A 24,005-nucleotide genomic window follows, 5' to 3' on the forward strand; every position below is an offset into this window, starting at 1 on the left:
ATTTCCGCCTCTTCAAGCAAGGGTCAGCGCTTTATCGTTTCTTTTTATGGGATGTGCGCCCATATTTCACGACGAATTTAGTTCAGTTTTCGAGGAGAAATCTAAAGCGAGCGCCGAATAAACATCTATCTTTAGAGCATTGTTTTTACGACTTTCGAAATTAAACAACGCGTTTTATTGGGGAGAAGCGATGCGCGTTTGGGCACTATGGGATTCTTGACCGAACGACTTCATAAATCCCCTTTATCTGAGATGCTTTGCAGGCATACATTATAGGATATGAATTTCCTAAATTGCTCAGACCGAGGCAAAATGGCTTAAAGAGGTCATAACTTTGACTATTACGATTTCGAAGATTTTGTATAGTCATTTGTCTATTGAATACTAGTTTTAAGTCTTTTCCAATTAAAGCATATAATAAATACCAGAAGTGCTATGTTTGTCATTTTGGTAAGAATAAATTTCAAAATTACCGCCTTTTGAGAATTCCGAACGCAACTGGCGCCATCCGTTGAATATTAGCACAAGCTAAATTTGCATCTTGTCAAAGAGTGCAGATATGTGTAAAGTGTAAGTGAATTTTTGTTTCACTTTTGAGCACCATGTACAGTCCGTTAGAGGGAGATGGAAAAGTGTCCGGTGTTGTACGATAATTCATTTGTCAGTATTAGCTGTCAAGTTTTTTTATTTCATGTTGTGCTGTGTTTGGTAAATTATCTATTTCCATTTTCTCTCAGCAAGAAAAACTAAAGATTCTTTAAATACCTTAAATATGTTAGGTTTCGGTGATCGCCTTCGATCAGCCAAAGACCGTGAAATAGTGATTGAAAATGTCTAATAAAGGGAAGCGAAAAATCACAGTCAGTCTGACCAGGCAAAAGAGCAAGACTCAAGGAAAAGCCCGGCCCAGTGTGTTCGACCGCCTGGGCATCAAAGCGGGGATACTGCTCAAAGGAGAGTACTGTCATCCCTGGGCCCAAACTGGGTCCTGTCCGTACGGAAAAGGTTCGTATTAAATGTGTTCTAACCTCACTCAGTTTCACATACAATATACACATACTCTTTCAAACTCTGCATTAACAACAAACTCAAACACCCTCTCATCAACCCTCCGGTAATTTACACGGGGATGTATGAGGTTCAAACCACATTGAGCAATGGCGGTATCATTTTATTTCGAAAAATTGAAATGTTTAAAATCTCATAAAACAATTCATGTTTCGACTAAAACATATTCACTTTATATGTTAATCAAATAACTATTTAAATTCCTGAACATCCAGGATATTTGCAGTGTTCTTTTTTTGTCAGCAAATTGAGCCAGTGACTATTTCACTTCTAAAGCTAATTAAGAATTCACTTTGAAATTACAATTATCTATTACTGTTTTTAAAACATTTTAAAAAACGTAAGAAGGTGCCAATTTAAAAAAAAATGATTTTGTGACAATCTGTCAACCCAATTTTTGTTAGTCTTTAGGTGTTGACATTTCTCCTAATGGCATTTCACATGACACTTCCATACATACACAACTTACACATTTACACATTTATTACTTACATTTATAAAAAAGTCATTAATGCAATTCAGCACATCTACATGATCTTAATTAGGGAAAGGTTCAAACAGTGATGAATGTTTGTGTCTGCCATCCCCAATTACATCTTCTGCCACTACTTCAGGTTGCAAATATTCAAAAACCCATACCCTCATAAGCCCCTCAAAGCAGCGCGCGGCAAAAATTCAATCCGTATCCAAGAAACATCATGTGAAAGATAGCCACAAGAGAGCACAGAAAGGGGAAACAGACAATTGGGACCAGTGGGGCCCCGAAGAATTGGAGGATGCTGATGCGGACGACTTGGAACGAAAACGTCAAGAATTGCAACGCGAACTAGAGTTGCAAATGAAGATGGAACACAAGGCTCGAAAAGTAATGAAAAAAATTTAGTTTGTTATTAGTAGCTTTATTTGTTATATACACAGAAAGATAAGAAAAGTAAGAAGGAAAGCAGTCCATCAAGTGACTCCAGTTCAAGTTCATCAGATTCAAGTAGTAGCAGTGATGACTCCAGTTCAAGTAGTTCTTCATCTCTTGAAACCAAGCGCAAAAAAGTGAATAAAGTTAAGAAAAGACCTAGTTCGTCTAGTTCTGAAAGCTTTAGCCACACACACAAACAAAAAAAGGCAAAGCCGGTAGTGAAGGACGCTGCGCGAGATAAATCTAAAAGCAAAGCAAAGACACTTAGGTGTGTTTACAAATTTTCATCAATATATTAAATATTTCATTAAATGATCTTCGTAGTACCAACAAACCAGCCATTAAGTCTCCGTCCCCAGTACGTGTCAAAAAAAAGAGTGAGACTCCTCCAATAAAACTAAAAGCATCCTCAAATAAAATAGATGGGGATGTGAAATCTCCTAGACCCCAAAGTCGGTCAGGCGATCGGAAAGAGAAGCATCGCACTCCAAGTCCCAAGTTGGCAAAGGAAAAGGAAAGGGAGAAAGAGAAGGAGCGTGAAAGAGAAAGAGAAAGAGGTAAGTTATTGTGTTTAATTTTTATTGAGGAAAAAACAAAAGCATTATTAGAGAAAGAAAAAGAGAGAGAGAAGGAACGGGAGCGAGAAAAAGAACGAGAAAAGGAACGCGAAAAAGAGCGCGCCAAGCTACGTGAAAAAGAACGTGATCGAGACAAAAAAAAGGATTCGAGATCTCCAAAAAGGGAGAGCAGAACTTCAAAAGAAATCAAAAGGCGAGATTCACCTGATTCAACGCACTCCAGGGACAAGAAAGCATCGCCTGGTCGCTCCAAACCTTCATCAAGAAGAAGTCCTGAGAGACGCGGTGATAAACGAGAAGAGAGGGGCAGGTATGGAGTTTTCTTTTCATTATAGCTTTGTAGCTTTAAGTGAAAATAATTAGGTCAAGAGGCAAAGAAAGATCTAGCGACAAAATACGAGGCAAAGACAAGCGAGACTCAAGAGATCGTGATCGAGAACGGGAGCGGCGTATGCGAGAAGAACGGGAAGCGGCTAGGGAGAAGGAGAGAGAAGAAGCTTTGGCCAGATGTCAAGAAAGACAGAGAGAAAGAGAGAGGCTTAAAGAGATTGAGAAGAAAGAGGGAGATAGAAGAGGAAGGGACCGGTCGCGCAGAGATGAGCGTTCAGTGGATGATCGCCTGTCTAGACGACATTCACCTTCCGATCGTAGGGGACATTCAGTGGACACCAGAAAATCTGGTAGAAGCAGCCCTGATCGTCATTTGGACCGTGGGGAAATTCAGCAGAGGGGAGATTATAGTCGAAGCAGAGATGAAAGACGGTAGAGTAATATAAAGGAATGGTTTTTAAATTTTTTTTTCTGAAGTTTGGGACTTCTGTAGATTAGATGAAAAAACTTTTGAAGGTTCTTATGAACGCACTCAATACGAACGAAGCCATTATGAAGCCACTTTGAGTGAGCGAGAATATGTGGATGATCGACGTCGAGAATTGTGGGATGATCGTGTGGAGCTAGATAGAGAATTTGTTGGTTCTAGAGGAAGGCCAGGATATCGTGGGAAGGGCAGAGGCGATTGGGGCGAAGGGGACTATGCAGAGCATGAATGGGACAGAGCAACCCGTAGGCCAGTGGATTGGGAGGGGAGAGAAGGTGTGTTTATAGCGCAACATTTAGGCCATGTTTGAGTAATCTTGTAGGTTGGGATGTGTTAGATCGGGCGCATGCTCAAGAAGAAGAATGGAGGCATTATGACAGGATAGATAATTGGGGTGGTGATAGCAGACGGAGATGGCCGAATCGCGAATGGCGGGAAAGAGACAACAGTTCAAGACCGAGGAGCGCCGCATCTCATTCACTGGAAGGTAGCGCTGGTAAGTAAATCTGTGAAAAAATATTTTTTTTAAAACGATTTTTATAGAGTTTAAAATAAAAATGGTTTGTCACCTAAACAGTGAGGAAAAATATATTTTTCAGCACACTTGAACTATGAACTGATTTTAACTGTAACCAACTTTTATGGACCGTTTCTATAGGCTCAATTTTTAATGAGCTGTCAACATTAGTCTAGAGTCTGTATAAATAAAGAATCTAGCGAATATTAAGACTGTACTTAAGTTTTTTATACCTGCATCTAAAACTAGCAGCACGTTAGTAATTTGACCTTAAAGTATTTTTGAAAAAGACTGACAGTTTATTGTGGCTATGACTCTGAAGAGATGAAATTTGTTTCCATTATACGGAAAAATCCTTGTATGATTTCTATGAATACTACCAATTTTATTTATAAATAAGGTTTATGAAAATTTTCTAGACGATAGCAAATCGGAATCTCACAAAAAAGGAACAGCCTCCACCTCTACGGGCAGTCAACCCGCTTTAAATGAATCGAGTAGTGATCAGAAATCAACATCAGTAGAGATCGCTGAAGTTTTGCCTTCTTCGGGAAAAAGACCAGCTGAAGAACCAGGAGAAGGTTCTAACGAGCCGAAGCGAGCCAAACCGGACCCTGTTCTTGAAGACGATTTAAGTGAAATTAGCGATGATGCCGATGACATTCTGAATAGAGATGAGGTGATTTCATACACAAATTATTAATAAAAATTAGTTAGTTTTGCCTTTATTTCAGGACGTAATTTTGGAAGAAACCTCAGAGGAACTTTTAACGACTGTAATTGAACCAGAAACACAATCTCAAGCTTTTGAACAAGTAGCTTCAGAAAAATCGCCGGCCTCATCTCCAGCTAAAAGCCCCAAAAAAGAGGACTCAATAGATGACGATAATGCCGATTTGGACTTTGAAGAAATCTCTGAGGATGAGCTTGATGAGGAGTCCAAAATCAAAGGAATCGGAGACGCGTTGGGGGTGGATTGGGCTAGTTTAGTCCAAGAATCACGCTCTAAAGTGAAACCAACAAGTTCGAGCAAGCTGCGCTGGGAACCCCACAATGTTCTAGTTAATTTGGGTGTATCCGTCAATTTGGCTGGAGAAGATTTGGTCAAGGATATCCTGAGACAACACTCGGAAGCTGAAGCCAAGCCTATCAAGGAAGAGGAGGTGAAAACGGAACCTCCAGAAGTATCTCACCCCATCGCTGCCATTCAAGTGGCCAATAAAGAGTCGCAACAGATCAGAAAGTCGCTGTTCAGTAATGTGGGACAACATACTAGGGCGTTGTCTGCTCGACGTGATTTGTTGATCCGGAGGCATTTGTGCAATTTGCCAGTCAACGATTTATATGTGGAGGCTCCAAAAAGACATGATCCAGAGCTGTTTAAAGTTGCGGCTCAACTGTTCGAGCGGTGCTTATGATAGAACCAGAAGTGAATGTTTTCGTTTCATTTTTTTATACATTAGATGCGATAAAAAAATTTGGCAGGGATAAATACAAATTTTACATTTATCCTGCAGTCATATTGGAGATTTTGACAAACAAACAAGAGAATGAATTTCTCTTTTATGGTTAAGGTAAACAACAAAGTTTAATTTCTTACGAGCTCCCAAAAATTAATTAGTAACGTTTTTAAAGTTAAGAATTCCTAAAGAAAATTGAAGGACTTGTGACATTTTTGTGAGGATGGAGAAATTGTTTTAGGTTTCTGGAATCTTTGGGAATACAATCGACAATCTTCTCTCCGCCATTTATTTGTTACATCGGTGCTAATACTGTCTAATAATATCACAGTGCTCGTTAAATCATCAAACCTTACAACATTCACCATGAAATTCTTCATTTTATTTAATGTACATAGCTACATATATATTATATATAATATAGCTATCAAGCCAATGACAAGTAACTATATGTCGACCTAATCAAACTGAGAATAAACCAATTATTGACAGTAAAAACAGTGACTAATTGTTTTTAAATTTATTAGAATCTGTTAGAGTGATGTTTTTCAAGACAAAACTGTTTAAAAAAACGACAAATTTAGATAAACATTATTTTATTTACCAAATAAAGTTTTTTTAATACATCAATAACTATTTATAGTTTTTGACTCACTAATAATATGGAACTTATTGAACCCATGCTAAATTAACACCAGCCTGTTTCTCTTGCATTTTCTTCGGCCTCTTCCACCTAGTGATTAAATTTTTGCTCATTTTCACCCCTACAAAATCGAAATCTTTACACTCATTCAACCCTCTCTATTACTACAAACCCAAATTTTGATTCTTGGAGACAATTTTCAAAATTTTCGACAACCGTAGATTTTTCCTAAACGCCAAAGTTTTAACCATATTCAAATGTTTGTCATGCCCCGGGTTCATACCTACAGTGTTCAGGTTTTCTGCTTTCGTAGTGTCCAAAACAGCCCTAAATGCCGATAGAGCTCTAGAAACTCCCACTTGGGAGTGTCTGACCAAATGTTCTGTAATATCAGCACCTAACAGTTCTTCATGGACATCCATGCGGATTGGGATAAGTTTGTTTATGAACCATAGGAGGATTATGCTGGAGCAGATGCCCCAGGCAGTGATGCAAAGTGCTGCTAAACTTTGGATTCCCAACAAATACCAACCTCCCCCTATTGCAAAAGAAACGCATAGAAGGGAAAATGGACATAGAGGAAGATATGAGATGTTTACCTCTAAGTACCCCGCTGCGGCCACTAGTGGTGTTAAGTGGATAGGGGTTTTGAGCGAATATCCCTACAGCAATGACACCTGAAATGCTCTAAACGAATAAGATATATTTTGCTAATTAAATTCAGGGTGCTCTGAAGTTAGTGAGGAGGTAACAAACGCCGATCTATTACCTGTAAAAATTCTATAAGGGCAACAGTATTTAATACTATGCAATAGTTTCAGATTTTAAGTTACTGTACAAAATATCGCTGTGATATAAACGTGGTAATAATACGATCGCAATATAATTTTTAATTGCTATACTACAATACAATTAGGAGTTCCTTGGTAAAAAAAGTACTTAGGGTCAAATTATTAATGTGATGTTTATTTTAACTTTACGCAAGTTCTTGCAATTAAAATTAAGAGCATATTAACAATTTGGCTACTAATTGAAAATTAAAAATGTTCTCTTTTTTTTAAATATTAATATTCCACACTTTATATCAAAAAAGATCTCTAACTAAATGGAAGTTACTCTAACACGAAAAAGAATGAGTCAAAAGAGTTATCCACTTTACGTCCAGTAAGTAATAATTCACATCAAGCTTCTTATTTTTATCCGTCGGTATCAGATCTGAGTACTAAAACTAAGGAAGTGTTTTATATAAATACAAATTTTTTAGTAGATTTTCAGAAACTTAGATTATGTCGTTAAAAAGATCTAATTGCTATAAAAATCCATGCAATCTTCAAGCTTTTATTGACCTAAAGTTTCTATACCTTTTTTTGCACAAATTTTTAGATAGACGATCATGAATTGCGCAACAGTTATTTTAGTATTTTGTTATTTCAAAATAGTTTAATCATGTGAATATGGCACCTCATTTAAAATCCCTAAAAAGATAGTTTACACAATTTCTTATTTCCTTGGAATTAGGAAAACATATACCCGTTGAAATCTCGCGATCCAGACGTACTCATTTTCATAGAGGAATAATGAAGAATATATTTTTAGGGACAATTACTTAAAATAATAATAACGTCATGCCTTGCATGAAAACTAATGATGGTCTATATTAGATATCCTCTACATCATAGATACTAGGTATTGTAATATTTCTGTAAGAATAACATTGAGAAGAAGCTATGAAGAACACATAACTTCTGCATTATCGGTCTCGTGGCGCGTCCTCTGGGGTGACTAACATCGTCTGTATACGTTACGTTTCAAATTTCGGCTTTATTCAGGATCTGCAGTGGTGCTTCCTTTTCTTTTCCACTTTAGAGCAAATAGTAGAGCGCATATGTCCAAGTCCGTCCTTGATCGATTAGTATATCTGAAGGAGTTTCAACACTTAAACTAGGAACCGAAAATGTTAATAAATGTTCAGACATAATCTCACGTATTATTTCATTGTTAAATTTAGAGTTTTAAAAAGGGAACCTTTTATGACCTTACTTTTGAAACGTAATATATGAGAACAATTTTTAAGTCACTTCAGACGCCGCTCCAGAAGAAATTTCGTTTAGGAATAAAAACAAAAACTTTATTTAAGAGACTATTGTGTCTTTTACTAGTAAAGATAAATAGTACATGTCGTAATAATATTTAAATTTTGGTAAAACTTTCTCCCAAAAATCAATATCCCCTGGAACCCTTTTACAAATTGTGAACACAAACCCTTGGGTGCCCCAATTGCGAAAATGTAAAAATCAAAAAACTATGTATCTCGAGGATCTCACCCAAGTACTTTCCATTGTTTCTAAACATGGTGGTACGGTAGATTAAATATATTAGATTTAAGATCACATTTTTTTAATATTATTTTTCAAAAAATTTCGTACAAGGTGAAACTTGTTTACGTCAGGAACTTAATCACTTAAGTCCTCTTTAACTCTCTTTAAGTGCTCACACATTACAGTTACAATAACTGCAAAGAAGATAGTTGGATCATTGAATTTTTCACCAATAATATTTCCAAAGGTCTGTGACCGGAACTATTTTTATAAACGCTACCGTAGCCATCCGCAACTATATTTTTATACAGGGTGTCCCATGTAAAGCTATGATTGAAGATGACTCAAAAACGGTACGCTGCATGAAAAAAAGTTTTAAATGAAAGTTGTCCGACAAAGAGGGGACTATGTCATGAAAATAATGACTTTTAGCAAAAAACGTCATTTTAAGGGAAACTTTTCGAAATGGTAACGCTGAATTTTTTTTAAAGGTCTTTGTAGTTCTTTAAAAAATGAATATCTTTTATTTGATTAATTCTTTTATTAGACGTTTTACTGCAGAGTTTTTTTTATTTTTGTCCAATTTTTGAGATACAGTAGAGACTCGATAATCCGGATAATTTAAAGTTAGGACTAATCCGGATTATCCCGTCTTGCATTTTTATACATATGTAAGCATATGTACATTCAAAAAAAACATTTAAATATGTATATGTGTAATACACTTAATTCTCAAAACATCGAAACAAATATAATGCAAAAAGATTAAAACGTATTAGATCAGCCTACTTACTATATATGTACCTATTAGTATGTATCTACATACTAAATACTAGGAACATACTACATTATTTAAAATAATCGGAGATTTTACTTTGTTTTTAAAGCGCAATAATTGAAGAATTCTTAATTATAGCTTTCTGTTGTACATTTTTTAGTATAAGAAAATCTGTGACGCTGAGATTATTTTCTTCAGCCCATTGCAATCCCAATGTAAAATATTTTATTGCATCCACATGTTTGATTTTTTTTGGCTGGATATCGAATTTTTCATCACTGGTCTCATCGTCTATAACCTCATGCTCAAGATCGCCATCTTCTATAACATTTTCTGCATTCTCAACCCACTGATTCATTTCAATATTTGAACGAATCTCACCATCAATTTGTGTCAGCACGTTTGACTTGTCTTGGCAGCAATGGTTTATTTGCTGACATTTCTTTTGTAATGAGCTTAAGGCAATCAGATCGTCTGGGTCACAACCAGGTAAATTGTCTGATAAAAGTTTGTGCCAACACTTTTCTAAAGAGTTCGTGGCCACTTTTTGCCATGAATTATGGAGCAAACAAACTGCATACATAAGATTAACACTTTTAAGGCACTTAAAAATATCATCCTCGTCTTCAAGTACTGAAAGAATATGTGCTAAAAGTCCTTTTCGGTAATTTAGCTTCGTTAATCTGATAGCATTTTGATCCATGGGTCGAATTAAAGCTGTGCAATTTGGTGGCAGAAACATAGTGAAAATCTTTCCATCTTCACTTATCAATTCCTCTTCAGAACAGTGACTTGGTGCATTGTCAATCAATAATAAGGCTTTTTCAGGAATTCGTTGGTTTTTTAAAAATGACTTCACTTGTTTGCAAAATGAATTGTGAAACCAGTCCATAAAAATTGTACAAGTCATCCATGCATTACTGCTAGAGACATATTCCACAGGTAAAGTTATGTTCTTGAATGGTCTTGGATTCTTAGTTTTTCCATTAACAAGAAGTCGAAGTTTTTGGGTACCATCACCGTTGTGCAAGCTAGAAACGTGATTCGTTCTTTGCTGGATTTTCTTCCAGGCGCCATTGTTTCATTGCTGTGAACTAAGGTTTTATCGTGCAGCAATTTCCAAAAGAGACCCGACTCGTCAGCATCATAAATTTGCTGAGGAAGAAGATCGTGAGCTTCTATTACTTGCCTAAGTTTCGCAATAAAGGGAGTTACAGCAGATTCATCATTCGATAATTTCTCTCCGCAGTTTTTGAGATGTCTCAACCCATGTCTTTTTTTAAAATTAAGTAGCCAACCTCTGCTTGCAATAAATGTATCTTTTTCATAAATATTCTGGAAGAGTTGTCGAGCTTTGGCCCCTAGTATTTCGTGCGAAAGAGGAATATGTTTGCTTCGTTGTTTAATGAACCAGGTATACAATTCTTCTTCCATCTCCGGATATTCTGCTTGCCGCAAGGTTTTACGAGAACCTGGCTCAGAATGACAAATTCCAATAAATCTAAAATATTGATGAGTAAGTCACCATCAAAAGACGTTCCAAAATAAACTAATCTTACCTCCTTATTTTATCCTCGTTTTTTTTTTAATATCAGAAATAGTAGACGTTCAGTAGACGTTCCAACGCTGTACTGTAGCGCAAGTGATTTACCACTAACACCATTTTTTAATTTGTCTAATATTTCACCTTTTTGTTTTATAGACAAAGAAATATGTTTACATTTCTCCATTCTACACTACGTTGAAACACACCCAGCCACCAAATATGTAATATAACTTAAGATATCGCGAGCAAGAAAACGCTTTAATACTATTGGTAATACTATTGGTACAATATTCAGGTAAGTTACTGGTTCAGATATAAAGCTCTGACTGACTTCTTACTTCTGCCCCTGGCATTAAGGAAACTAAAAAGTACTTAGATAGCATCAGCAGAAATAATAGTAAGCAATAGTGCTGGAGCACGTGGCCTCATAACTTATGTATTGGCGCTTTGAAATAATGCGTTAAGTTAGAGCTGATGACCACGTATGTAACGATAGCAAATTCGGATTACTAAATCATACGATCCGAATTACAAGATACATAATTTGAACTTAGTATCAATTCGGACTAACAAAAAACCCGGATTATCGCCTATCTACTGTAATTTAAATGATTGCATCTTTTTTCTAGAAAAATTTTGCAATACGTATTCTGTTTAAACCTCAACAATCCTTTTATTGAATAAAAAAATATATATTTTTATGAAATTTATTTTTTTTAATTTGGCAAATTAATTTAAAATTCTGATTTGAGAAACTTATGGGAGCAAATGTTGAAAAGAATTGTTTACTCTGCGAAATATCTCCCCGTTTATCAATTAACGCGCATTTTCAATTCTCTTTGTCATATCATCCGCAGTTAATGATACTTCTCCATAAATTTTGTCCTATAAAAAAGCCTAGAGGAAAAAATCTGATGAAGTCATATCCGATGACCTAGGAAACCAATTCACTGCCCTGCCTTGTCCAATCCATCAATCTCTCTTCGGCATTTCATCCAAAACCTCATGAGATATTCTAGAAAAATGGGCTGGACAGCCGTCATATCGATACCACATTACCTTTGTAATCGCAAATGGAACGTTTTCTAACAATTTCGGAATTTTATTACGCAAGAAATTGCGGTACATATCTCCATTCAAGTTTGGACCTTCCTTCAATGAATAAAGGTCAATATTCTTTAGACAGTTGTTTTTGATATTCCTGAATCAGCAGTCATTTGATGACAACTTAAATGGGGATCGAAGGCAAGAATTGCTATTTGATCACCTTCATGTATTGCATTTCGGGGGCGATTGCGTTTTTTTTTGTTTTCAAACGATTTCGTTTCTTCGAAATTTTTAATGACACTGTTGAACGTTGTCCGACAGGGAACTCTTTCGTTCGGAAATCTTTCAGCATAAAGTTCTACTGTCCAACTAGTATTTCTTCCAGTCTGTCCATAAATAAAAGCCATTTCTAATTTTTCATCCAAAGTAAAGCGATCTATTTCAATTATTGAATTTTGATATGGAAAGAATAATTTTTGAATAATTTCACACAAAACAATTAGATTGATTGTCGAAAAAATATATATCGATTTCTTGTACACCTTATTATAAGGTAGACTCTAATAAGAGGAAATTTGAGAAACTATTTTTTTCTCATAGAAGTATATCTTTTAATTAGGTAGGATTGTTATTAGTTTTAAATAAAATATGAATTGCAAAACTTTTTTAGAAAAAGCATGCAATAATTTCGAGTATCTGAAAAATTGGATAAAAAACAAGGATAACTCTGCAGCAAAAAGTATAATAAAAAATTGTTCAAATAAAAGATATTTATTTTTTAAAGGTCTACAAGGATCTGTAAAAAAATACGGAGTTACCATTTGAAAAAAAAAGTATGGCCCGCAATTATAGTTTTTTCCAATTAACATACACGGTATTTTATAATAGTCTGGAATTATTTCGGTGGATGAATCGGTTTCTAATACGAATAATGGGTGTTATCATGATAATCCAGTATCGAGGTATCTTATAAAATATTGCATATATGTATGTTTATACAATATTTTTTTACAAGTGCATTATTGCTGAATAAATGGAAATTCTAATTAAAGCTAATATGGAATATGGTATATTACTATGTCGGTACTTACCTAATCCTAACAGAATTTGCAAGGCGAATGACAACATGGGTGAAAAAATAAACTCTTTTGAGCCCAAACGACAGTTTCTTTCTTATAATTTTTAAAGTGTGGAACAGTAGATCCACATGCACAAGTAAAATACTCTTTACATGAATACGGACAACTGAGAAGGGCCGAACGACTACGGAAGATAACAAATAGCTCTGGAAACTAAAGCCAGCAGTCACGTGGCGGCTAGACTCGCAAATACAAAAAATCCATTTACGAAAAGCCATATTTTACAAATACCTTCGCCTGAGTTCAAATTTTTGATGGGATCCCCCTTGATTATTGCACACTAATTTCAAAACACCCTGTACAACATTTACCCCATATTCCTCCTATTCCATGCACGGCGCTTGCGCCCACAGGATCGTCGATTTTCATCTACAAGTTTCAATGAGATCTTCGTTAATATTTACAAACCTAAAACGGTGATTTTTACCTTGTCAAATAAAGGCATGGAACCACATACTAGCAGCGCACCAATGGCACCCACAATCAAAGCTTCCCATCCTTAAAATAAAAAAATTATATCTCGGATTTGGAACAATTTTGCTTAGTTGAACCTTGATACAAAAAGCACCCTGCAGTGATTGCCACCAGAGACCCCAAAATTCCGTTGATAATATCCAGGGCATCAATTCTCCCCCCGAGTCTCACCATGGTAAAAATAATACTAATGGTGCCGCCGCCGAAAGTGGACATCATGGTGGTCACTGCCGCTTGGGCAGCATAATGCCACTTGGCTCCGCTCAAACCATAAGTGCTCCCCGAATTAAAAGCCAGCCATCCCCACCATAGCACAAACAATCCCATTACTGCATTCACTGGATTCCCTATTAAACCAACCCTTCAGTATTTAGAACAATTATAAATGGAAAGAACAAACCCAAAGGCAAAGGTCCCTGCCCATTGTCGTACCTCCCTAATCTCGGACCCAGCATCATGGCACTTGCCAAAGCGGAGCTCCCGCCTAAAAGGTGCACCGCCCCAGATCCCGCGATATCAACCGCCCCCATATGCTTCAAGAATCCGTGCTCCCCCCACATCCATCCTGCGGGAATGCAGTAAATGGCGGTGTTGAGGAAGCTGAATACGCAATATGCTTTGAAATTGCAACGCTCAGCCATGGCTCCACTGACGATGGTTGTGGCTGTGGTGGCGAAAGATAACTGAAAAATGAAGGCAGCGAAAATGGGGCCCTTGAGGGGATCCCCGATGGGGGGGTCTATGAAGAAGTCGCCGAGAGCGATAAAGCCGGAGTTGAGGGAGCTGCGGCCGAAGGACATTCCGAAGCCGAACATCCAGTAAGTGAGACCTAAAGTTGAATGAAAAGTGAGATGTCTCCTGGAGATATTGGCGTACCTCCAAGGACTATATCCACGACATTCTTCATCATAATGTTGACCTCGTTTTTGATGGAGACGCAGCCAGATTCTAACATTCCGAAACCTAAAGAAAAAGTAATTTAATCGGGAGCTAAACTTTTCATGTTTTAATTAAAATATAGGAAACTGAAGCATTTTACATTAATTGCTTGAAAATAATGTTTGCTCAGATACTCTATACAGAGTAAGCAATCATTTTAACTTATAAATTTCATCAATATTTAACAGCAAAATCAAACACCAACAAAGTTTACTTCAGAGGATAAATACCGATGATAAATCTTTTTAACTGGGAATTGTTGATTGTAGAAATCGAACCTGACTTAGTGCCTTAAGGGTCAAATTATCCACGTGCTGTCAACTGTAACTATTAGCTCGAAGTCCAAGTGTCGCACATTAATAATTTGGCCTTTAAGCCACCACCGATTTAATTAAATACCAGTTTGCATTGTAAAGATCATGAAGGCGCTTGTGAGAATCCAGTTGCCGTCTTCAACGGTGATATCATAGAGCCATGGTAAATGGGTTTTGTTACTGTAGTACGAAGGCATGTTGCCTCGTTGATTTTACCCGTGGAACTATTTGTCTGAGGACGAATTAGGGACATACAAACACGTAAATATTTAAGGAAAATGGCTTAAATTGCTCTTTGATTGCGCTAGTTAGTTGCACAGCTTTGTGAATACTTGAATCAGTAGCAAATGATGACATGGTTGAAATTTAAACTACGGGGGTTGATTAATAGCCTAACTACTAACCTGCAAATACGTCATTTGGGACCGATATTTCAAACTCCTGTTGAATCACCAAACTTGGTAATGCTGATACCATTCGTCAGTATTTTTACCTAACTGCAACTGAACAGTGCTAAAGTAATATTTATAATTTTTTACTAATCGGAATAGAAATGAGACGAAAATTAGATGGAAATTCCTATGGTTGTTGAATGAAATTTTCGTCGAACAGTAATAGCCCGAAAATTCATGGAATATCTCTCAACTGAGAGCCTTTTAACATATGAATTCACATTTTTCATTCCAAACGGTACAGCAGCCGTGTAGTAAAAAAACTTTTAGTACTTACATAACTTATGAAAACTAAAAAATCTTTAATTCAAATCGATTTCCTCAATTTTCTTTATCTCTGCCATATAATTTTCAAATTTTACTTCCAGTGAAAAAAAGAACTCCACGTTAGGCAAAAATATTATCTACGGGTGAAACAATCATATCCTGCAATTACCAATATTAATTCTAACAGATAAATAGATATTTGCATAGTTGCTGTTACTTTTTGAAATAAATATGCCTGTGAAGATAAATGTTCAAAGCAACTTTTCAGTTTTTTAGAAACATCATCAACTTATATTGCTCATGCGATGGCCGCATTGTTTTTTTTTTCATTTTCGAATAGGAAATAATACAAAATTTCTTAAAAATGTGCGGAAAATTGTACTTTTCCGCATCCATTAGAGTGCGAAAAATTGCACTTTCCCCCACTAGAGCAAGGAAGATGAGGTGTTATTATCCCACTAAAGTGACATGGACGTTTACTTTCATTACATATTTTGTTACATCTGTTTCTTTACTATTACATCTGTTCACCAAATAGAGCATCCAACGGCACTATGATGTTATAAATAATATTTTTCCGAATACGCGCTGAAAGAGTTTTATCCGTTTAACTGTTTCCCCAAACTGTTCTTCATATCATTTGGGCAAAGACAATAACGTGAGGAAACGTATCTCTTTCCATACTTGTCAGGTTATGGTTGTTTGCTGAGTTGTAGTTAGTTCAGATTAGTTCAGGTTTAATTCGGTAATGCCTATCGGCGGTTTCGAGGGGAACAACGGTGAAGAGAGGAAGGGGGTTTTAGTGGGTAGTCGGCATTTTGCTGTACACCGGAGCCCCCCACAGTCAGGCCGATTATCATTATATCAACAACGGCCTGGCGGAAGTGCGTAAATGTATTTCCCCTACATCTATAAAAAAATATTTAATTTATTCAGGTATTAATTATTGTCCTAACAAATGCGAAAAATGATATATTCTCGCATGCGCAACTGGCAAACCTCTATTCAAAAATTAGAAAATCCAATATGGCCGCCATGAGAACAGTTGATAGTGTTTCCAGAAAATCGAAACTGCTTGAAATTTTATCTTCACAGGCTTCGCTAGAGAAGTTCCTTAAGAAATAATTTTATAGACTCTGATTATCTTCTAAAGTGAGAAACTTGCAATGCTTTTTTTGATAATGCACCACTTTTGTTTTGTCAGAATTTCTCAAGAACCCGAAAAATTAGAGCCATTCTGTTATCGTCCTTAAGTTATAAAAATAACTCTAGAACTTCTCCCACTTAACCGGTTCCCTAGCTCCTATAATTCACGACATTCCAATACACGAAAAATCAATTTGAGACACACTGTATAAAAAAACATCAAAGGTAGTTCTAATAAGTTGTTAATGTTGTTTGATAAGAAAGTATATTCAGGGTGCCGTACAAGCTTGGAAACACCCGATAGTTTCTGTAAATAATTCGTTGTGTAAAAATGTAGAAATGTGTTAAAACATTTCATTTGAATGATATATTTTGATGAAATTGTCCTTTATTTTCATTAGCACCTATCAACACTGTCATATTACTGTCACCTTTTTACATGACAATACAGTTCATGTGATAACTGTAATAAAACATATTTGAATTTTTAAAACTTTGTTAAACTTAACTAACATGGTAGCGTGGCAAATAGTCTAAATTCATCAGAGTACAAAATTTACACCCCTGTAAACTACTAACGAAGTAAAGTATTATACCGCGAGACTCTAAATTAACCCTTTCCATGTTAACTTAATTTTTTTTTCATTCAGAAACAGCATTAAATAAAATAGAAACTGATCACCGATAACCACGTTAATACTAAAGGGTGTTTGATATCAGGTCGTGTAGTATGAAATGAGTAGATTCTCGAAATACCACATTCAACTGCGAATAACTTCACTCTAAATCTATATTTGGACTTGACTTTTTTATGTGGAAAAGGCACATTCTTCCTCTTTCGATCAGAGTTTAAAGTCTTAAAAATGATTGAAAACTTTTATTTTTATAAAAAATTTTGTGCAGCCATGCAAAATAGTGAAATTCGTGTGTTAATGAAATATGAGTTCCACCGTGGAACCACAACAGCTCAGACGGCTCGCAATATTAATGATGTGTTTGGTACTGAAGTCACTTCACGGCAAACAGTATCTCGTTGGTTCATGAAATTTCGTTCTGGCAATTTTGACCTAACAAATGAACCACGTGGACGACCTGAAACTCAAGTGGATAACGATCATCTGAAAGCCGTGGTGGAAGCGAATCCACGTCAAAGTGCGTTCGAATTTTCGTTAATATTCAGTGTAACCAAAAAAACAATATTGACTCATTTGGCTGAAATTGGTGAGGTGAAAAAGCTGGACAAGTGGGTACCGCATGAGTTGAGCGACATACAGAAAGGACGACGTCTCGAAGCTTGTGTTTCTTTGTTGTGCCGATATAATAACGATCCATTTTTGAATCGGATTGTTACTTGTGATGAGAAATGGATCCTATATGACAATACCAGACGTTCATTGCAGTGGTTGGATCAAGATGAACCACCAAAACATTGTGCGAAAAAAAATCTTCATCAAAAGAAGCTTATGGTGTCCGTTTGGTGGTCCAACGCAGGTGTCATCCATCACAGCTTCATGAAACCTGGTGAATCGATTACGGCTGATGTCTACTGCCAACAACCGACCGAAATGATGAGGCAACTGACGGTTAAGCAGCCAAGATAAGTCAATCGAAGCACACCGCTATCATTGCACGACAACGCTCGGCCACACGCCGCACAAGTCACCTTGGCCAAGCTACAGGAGTTGGAATTGGAAACTCTTCGTCATCCACCGTATTCACCCGACTTTTTTTTTTTTTTTTTTTTTTTATAGAGGAGGGAAACCTTCAAAAGGTACCCGGTCTGATGTTCTGGCGACCGGGTTATGTGGGATTCGTCCCTAGGTGGGACGCCTACCCACTAAAACCCTCCTCTCTTCACCCTGAGTCCCCCCCGGAACCGCCGCTAGGCATTACTTCAGGGGGGGATGGTATTTTAATTGTCTACCCCACTCCTCCAGGAGGCGGGGCAGCCAAACTCCTCCTCCTTTCTTCCTCCTTGGCTTTCCAAAGGGCCCTCCTGAATACATCACACCTTCCCGACCATGTTCTATGTCCCTTCTTCCCACAATTCATACACGTCTCCTCCGCCTTACAATCACGGCTTCCATGTCCCTCCTCCCCGCACGCGAAGCAACACTTCGTCCTGTCCACTCCCGTGCAATCCCTTGCTAAATGATCCAGTCCCCAGCACCTAAAACACCTTCCTATCTCTACCCTCTTTTCCATCCTGCACCTACAAAGTCCTATCCGGATATATGGTTCCTCCAACAGTTTTTTCCCTAAATCTTCTCCCAGCGTAACCGTTACTGCCTGTGTGTCTCCCCAATTCTTCCTCATATCTCCCACCATTATTTCTCCCTCCCTTGCCTCAGGTACCCTGTCATTCATCGCCTCCACCACCTCCTCTCTTGTCGTCGCCGCATCCATACCCATTCACCCGACTTAGCACCCACTGATTACCACTTCTTTCAAAATTTGGATAACTTCTTGGTAGGGAAAACATTCAACTCCGACGAGGCTGTCAAAGCTGCCTTCCACGAGTTTATCGACTCCCGGCCTGCAGGCTTTTACAGCAGGGGAATCAATGAACTTCCCATTAAATGGCAGAAGTGTATTGATAAGGGTGGTGCATATTTCGATTGACAATAAAAACATTTCATATGAAAAAAAAATTACTAAAGTTTCAATTCAATTCTACTCATTTCATACTACACGACCTAATAGATGGTTTAATAAAATTTTCTAGATTTCTGAGGAAGTCACGTGGAATTGATTTACCCTAATTTGCTTCAATACGGAAGCTCACAGTTTTCAAGATGTTATTTTATTTATGATTTTTCACGAAATCTGCAGTGTGGCTTTAATAATTTTATAATTGATAGTACTATCGGCTTGAATTTAATTTATGTTGTAACGTGAATATATACCTGTTTTAAATAAGCCATAAAAATTCAAATTTGGACATAATAAGGACAAAAAAAGTGGTAGTAAGTTAGAAAGAAATGAACAAATAATAGAATATAAATGATTAAAAATAAACTTTTATTTCAATTGAGATTCTCACAGATCTTTAAATGCGGCAAAAACTTTCTTATTTTGTGCCTTATTTAATAATGGCTCACTTGTCACATAAAGTTTAAAAAACCTAATAAATTTGGCGTCATTTAAGGAAAATGACAATAAAAATCAATAAACAATTTTTTAACATTCATTAAAGATTTTGTTCAAATTGAGCTCCACCATCACGTATACAGGGTGCGCCAACTAAAACGAAACAGAGCTATTTTCTCGGTTAATATAAAAGTTATGCAAAAATGCTCGGACACGTCAACTTTAGTGTAGAGGGGGAAGATTTTTTATTAGGTATTTACGGTGGTTGCCTTCACTCCCTGCACAGGGGACGAACCACCCCTGAAATTTTAAATGGGAAGGGGGGTCGAGTTATACATCAAATTAAAAGTTTTTTGAAGGGCTTTATGGTAATACCAAAATTTCTTACTTTCGAACAATCACTGATGAGTAAAACGATTATTTCTTTATGAACCACACTTAAAGCTAAAATCATGGATTTTGTTAGGTAATAATAATGGGTTTTATGAATTAAAAAAAAATTAAATATTATTATCAAATTAACATTTTTTCTTTTTCTCTATTATAGTTAGATGCGATTTAGTCATTTTTGATAAATAATTCAAAATGAACAAAGTTTAATGTTTTTTGCTATACTAAAAATAAAATCCTTATCAACAAGTTTTTGCCTGGAAGTATCGAAAACATCAAAAATTAAACCCATTTGATTTGTGACTCTCAGGTGACCTGGTAATTCATCGTCTGTGTTAATCGTTAAAAATGGTTCATTCAACTGCAGAGAGAGTTGAGATTATTGAATTATTTTTTGTAAATGGAAAATGTGCGAACCAAGCAGTTAATGTTTTCAACCAACATTGTGGGGACAAGCATGTAAGCCGAAAGTATGTGCTGGATTTAGTAGCGAAGTTTAGAGAAACTGGTTCAATTCTTAACGTAAAAAAGAATCGTAGACGCCCGGTCAGAAATATGGTTTTAGAACCAACAACCAGTACAAGACAGTTGGCGACTTCCACTGGAATAAGCGCAACCAGCATTCGCAGAATTTTAAAATCACACAAATTTCACCTCTACAAAATTAAACTTGTCCAAGAATTAAACGAAGACGATTTTAACCGCCGACTACAGTTTTGCGAACTCATAAGCCAACGAGCCACTGAAAATTAGAATTTTATTTTCAATATTTGCATTTCGGATGAAGCAAGTTTTTCTTTAAATGGCATTGTTAATCGTCACAATTGTCGATATTGGTCAGATATTAACCCACATATCTTCCACGAAGCGCATACACAACATCCTCAAAAACTAAACGTTTGGCCGGGTATTTTTGGGGATCACATTATCGGACCATATTTTATTCCCGGAAATCTGACTGGCGAGACTTATCTTCAGTTGCTGGAAGACTTCGCTTATCCCCAATTAGTAGATCTTGTGGAAAATAATCCGGATTATTCAGAAAATCTATTGACATTCCAACAAGATGATGCACCACCGCACTATGCTTTAGCCGTTCGGCAATTTCTAAATCAAAATTTTCCTAGTCATTGGATTGGTAGAAGGGGTCCAATTGAATGGCCTGCAAGGTCTCCAGATTTGACTCCATTAGATTTCTTCTTTTGGGGTCATCTCAAGTCGAAAGTGTATTCCGCTCCTCCGGGGACTTTGGAAGTTTTGCGAGAACGTATTGTTAATGAATGCCTCCAAATAACCCCCGAAATACTCCAGAAGGTACGACAGAGATTCGAAGCAAATTTATTTCACTGTCGGAAGTTAACGGACAGCATTTTGAACAATTGATTTAGGTGATTTTATGCGTTATGTATTTGTAGTATTCATAAAGAAATAATCGTTTTACTCATCAGTGGTTGTTCGAAAGTAAGAAATTTTGGTATCACCATAAAGCCCTTCAAAAAACCTTTAATTTGATGTATAACTCGACCCGCCTTCCCATTTAAAATTTCAGGGGTGGTTCATCCCCTGCCCAGGGGGTGAAGGCAACCACCGTAAATATCTAATAAAAAATCTTCACCCTCCACACTAAAGTTGACGTGTCCGAGCATTTTTGCATAACTTTTTTATTAACCGAGAAAACAGCTCTGTTTCGTTTTAGTTGGCGCACCCTGTATAAGTTTTACACCTTCGAATTTCGACGGTAGTTACTCGAAATCGCATGTCTGTTCTTGCTGTTTCAAATGCAGAATTGATTTTTTTCGTTAGTGTTATAGATATTAAAGTGCTTTATTGTAACCTAATGCTTTAACAAGTCCTCCGACTTCGAAATCCTTAGGTGTTAAGTCTTGAGACCTTGCTGGCTATAGTGTAGGGCCGTTTCTATCGATCCACGAATTAGGGAACGTGTTGTCTGAGTGCTCTCTTGTAAGTCTTCGACAGTGGGCTGGACAACTATAATTCTGAAATACTATGGGTTTAATTTTTTTCCAAAAATTACACGTCATTAAATAAGAACGGAAGATCATTTATTAAAAAATCAAAATAATTTTCTCCATTGAGTTTGCCCGACAAATAATGTGCGAGTAACGTGAATGAAGGCATTAAAACTGAACTTTATTTGGAGAAATAAAGTAAGTGAAAATGAAAAAAAAACAATGATTGAAGTCAATTTTAAAAAAGTCAGTAATAAAGCCTAAATTTTAAATTTTCTGATATTTGTAAAAAGTCACATCACGCGAACCATAAGGTTTTGTGTGCACTAAATTAAGTTGAATCGGTTCGAAATAACTTCCTCCGTTGCCCCAAAAATTTTGTCAAAACGTCTACTAAACACCCTGTACCATATATGTAATTAATACTGTTATTGATATATGTAACGTTGACTGTGGTATTCATTGCTACTAGATTTTCCATGTCTTGATAAATAGCCACGATGTGGTTAGGCCGAAGGGTTGGAAATGTGAGAAGTTGCCAAACCTTTTTTTAAATATTACGAAGCTTCTCAAAATGGAACATTAAAATATACAAAAATGCTCACTCAATCAGGGAAGTATTCAATGGCAATGCTTCGTTTCGTTCATTTGATTCCCCCATATTCCCGTGAGTTTTCAATAGTTGAACTCCAAGGAGAACCTTTAAATCAAACAAAATCACTGCAAAACATTGCATTACAAGGACTTCCAGTGGCAAATAATGTTTTTAGCTTCTTTCCCTTGAGTGGTTTCCATTCAACATCTTACGACTGTGGTATTAATTGTGTGATGAGACTTATCGGTTTGCTCAGGGGAAACCACTGAGACTACAAAAGAAAAAATAATTGAAACTTTATTTTAGTTACCCAAATGAACCCACATGGTCATATTGGAGTTATTTATATTGTGATTTTAAGTATCTCACTGCGTAAGTAAGCACTTGAAATCGTTGCAAAAGTGGGTAGATATGCTCTAGTGTTAGTTATATTTTCAGGTGAGACGTATAAATTCCTTTTATTTTTAAAAGCATTTATTAGAAACAATACCATATCAGAACATATCATTAAATAACATAATTGGAAACGTGACGTAAAATTATGAATTTAACTGGATTTCTTCAATAGTCTGCTTCAACTGAACCACCTCCGTAGAGTTTCCTCCTCCGTTAAGAATACTGTTAATCAGCTCTTCCGCGATGGAACTAATTAGGTTGCTGATTAACTGCGTGTGACCATTGATGAAGTTCACTACGACGTCATTCAGAACGTCGGAAATCAACAAACTCAACTCCTCATTGTTTAGGATTCCATGCAAATCAAACTGCAACCATATTCATGTTACGACCATAATCCCATATTATCTTTCAACACATACCGTGGCATCTCCAAGAGTAAAGGACACAGTTACATTGTTAAGGGAGATCCCGTCAGTAAGATTAGCCTGACCACCCAGAGAAATATTGATGTTGTGAATAGCAACTCTGCATTATGACATAGAATATAGAAGAAAATTCATCATAATGTAGTGCTGATAACTTACGATATTGAACCCTCTCCATAGAAAGGGATTAATTTTCCAATGGTTACGTTCATGTCATAGTCAGTGACGATCTTGAAGCTGGGCACATTAATGATAGCGTCCAATGCCATATTCAATACTTGGACATTAATGTACGAAGCCACGATGGTCTTAAGTCCTTCGAGTTTGAAGTTGGTAATGTTGGCATATCCACTACAAATCTAAATAGTTGTGGTTTCCTGGTGTGGCAGCATTACGACTTACCTAAGAAGAGAGCTATTGAAATTTAAAGGTAACTCAATAATTTCAACTGGTTCGACGATCTTAGCCAAAATATCATTGATGGTTTGATTAACTATGTCATCAATCACTCCTTCGAGTTTTTCATCTTTTACTTCTAAAAAAAAACTCTTAACGACCTAAATTTTGTTACAGTTTTCAGATATCCACCTGACGACACAGCAAAAACCAGCTCGGCAAAGAACGCTAGTCCCAAAATGAACACTAATTGAAGCTTCATTTTTGACTTTACGAATGGTTACGCAGTAAATGTCGATGGAATTTATACCAGAAACAAAATAT

General features: G+C 36.5%; 3 protein-coding genes and 1 pseudogene across 9 annotated transcripts; 2 read left to right on the top strand and 2 right to left on the bottom strand.

Annotated features, from left to right (window-relative positions):
- Window positions 1–668: 668 nt before the first annotated feature.
- Window positions 669–5,986, top strand: LOC136348309 (fl(2)d-associated complex component-like). 4 transcript variants are annotated; one of them, XM_066299069.1, is made up of 10 exons: window positions 669–1,005; window positions 1,614–1,933; window positions 1,987–2,249; window positions 2,306–2,538; window positions 2,590–2,869; window positions 2,923–3,321; window positions 3,383–3,651; window positions 3,714–3,872; window positions 4,313–4,572; window positions 4,628–5,986. In XM_066299069.1, exons 1-10 carry the CDS (start codon window positions 831–833, stop codon window positions 5,309–5,311), a joined length of 3,042 nt encoding a protein of 1,013 aa, XP_066155166.1. In that variant the 5' UTR covers window positions 669–830; the 3' UTR covers window positions 5,312–5,986. The 4 variants fall into 4 exon arrangements, with proteins under 4 accessions (XP_066155166.1, XP_066155158.1, XP_066155168.1 ...); XM_066299061.1 differs by having other exon boundaries at window positions 670–1,005; window positions 3,699–3,872; XM_066299071.1 differs by having other exon boundaries at window positions 670–1,005; window positions 1,683–1,933; window positions 3,699–3,872.
- Amt (Ammonium transporter) lies at window positions 5,933–17,906 on the bottom strand. Of its 4 annotated transcripts, none has more exons than XM_066299248.1 (10): window positions 14,637–15,265; window positions 14,175–14,261; window positions 13,699–14,127; window positions 13,376–13,645; window positions 13,252–13,322; window positions 13,136–13,193; window positions 6,596–6,673; window positions 6,284–6,534; window positions 6,169–6,224; window positions 5,933–6,117 (listed from the first exon to the last, which is right to left on the bottom strand). In XM_066299248.1, exons 1-10 carry the CDS (start codon window positions 14,746–14,748, stop codon window positions 6,087–6,089), a joined length of 1,443 nt encoding a protein of 480 aa, XP_066155345.1. In that variant the 5' UTR covers window positions 14,749–15,265; the 3' UTR covers window positions 5,933–6,086. The 4 variants fall into 4 exon arrangements, with proteins under 4 accessions (XP_066155345.1, XP_066155351.1, XP_066155337.1 ...); XM_066299254.1 differs by having other exon boundaries at window positions 6,280–6,534; XM_066299240.1 differs by lacking the exon at window positions 14,637–15,265 and adding an exon at window positions 17,801–17,906 and having other exon boundaries at window positions 6,169–6,534.
- LOC136344181 (histone-lysine N-methyltransferase SETMAR-like) lies at window positions 17,271–19,168 on the top strand (annotated as a pseudogene).
- Window positions 19,169–22,917: 3,749 nt separating this feature from the next.
- LOC136348555 (uncharacterized) lies at window positions 22,918–24,005 on the bottom strand. Its single transcript, XM_066299466.1, has 5 exons — window positions 23,874–24,005; window positions 23,688–23,820; window positions 23,445–23,636; window positions 23,280–23,385; window positions 22,918–23,225 (listed from the first exon to the last, which is right to left on the bottom strand). Exons 1-5 carry the CDS (start codon window positions 23,941–23,943, stop codon window positions 23,001–23,003), a joined length of 726 nt encoding a protein of 241 aa, XP_066155563.1. The 5' UTR covers window positions 23,944–24,005; the 3' UTR covers window positions 22,918–23,000.

Source organism: Euwallacea fornicatus, chromosome 2 (assembly GCF_040115645.1).
Source record: "Euwallacea fornicatus isolate EFF26 chromosome 2, ASM4011564v1, whole genome shotgun sequence".
NCBI classification, from domain to species: Eukaryota; Metazoa; Arthropoda; class Insecta; order Coleoptera; family Curculionidae; genus Euwallacea; species Euwallacea fornicatus.

Excerpts from the sequence above, each read along its gene's own strand:
- LOC136348309 (XM_066299061.1), top strand. The coding sequence starts at position 831 with ATGTCTAATAAAGGGAAGCGAAAAATCACAGTCAGTCTGACCAGGCAA. Across the intron at positions 1,006-1,613 it reads GTCCTGTCCGTACGGAAAAG|GGAAAGGTTCAAACAGTGAT; the intron begins GTTCGTATTAAA and ends GATCTTAATTAG. Across the intron at positions 3,322-3,382 it reads CGAAGCAGAGATGAAAGACG|ATTAGATGAAAAAACTTTTG; the intron begins GTAGAGTAATAT and ends GGACTTCTGTAG.
- Amt (XM_066299231.1), bottom strand. The coding sequence starts at position 14,748 with ATGCCTTCGTACTACAGTAACAAAACCCATTTACCATGGCTCTATGAT. Across the intron at positions 6,535-6,595 it reads CCGCAGCGGGGTACTTAGAG|GGGGAGGTTGGTATTTGTTG; the intron begins GTAAACATCTCA and ends CTTTTGCAATAG. Across the intron at positions 6,118-6,168 it reads CTCCAAGAATCAAAATTTGG|GGGTGAAAATGAGCAAAAAT; the intron begins GTTTGTAGTAAT and ends TCGATTTTGTAG.
- LOC136348555 (XM_066299466.1), bottom strand. The coding sequence starts at position 23,943 with ATGAAGCTTCAATTAGTGTTCATTTTGGGACTAGCGTTCTTTGCCGAG. Across the intron at positions 23,821-23,873 it reads GGTTTTTGCTGTGTCGTCAG|AAGTAAAAGATGAAAAACTC; the intron begins GTGGATATCTGA and ends GTTTTTTTTTAG. Across the intron at positions 23,637-23,687 it reads TTCAATAGCTCTCTTCTTAG|TGGATATGCCAACATTACCA; the intron begins GTAAGTCGTAAT and ends TTAGATTTGTAG.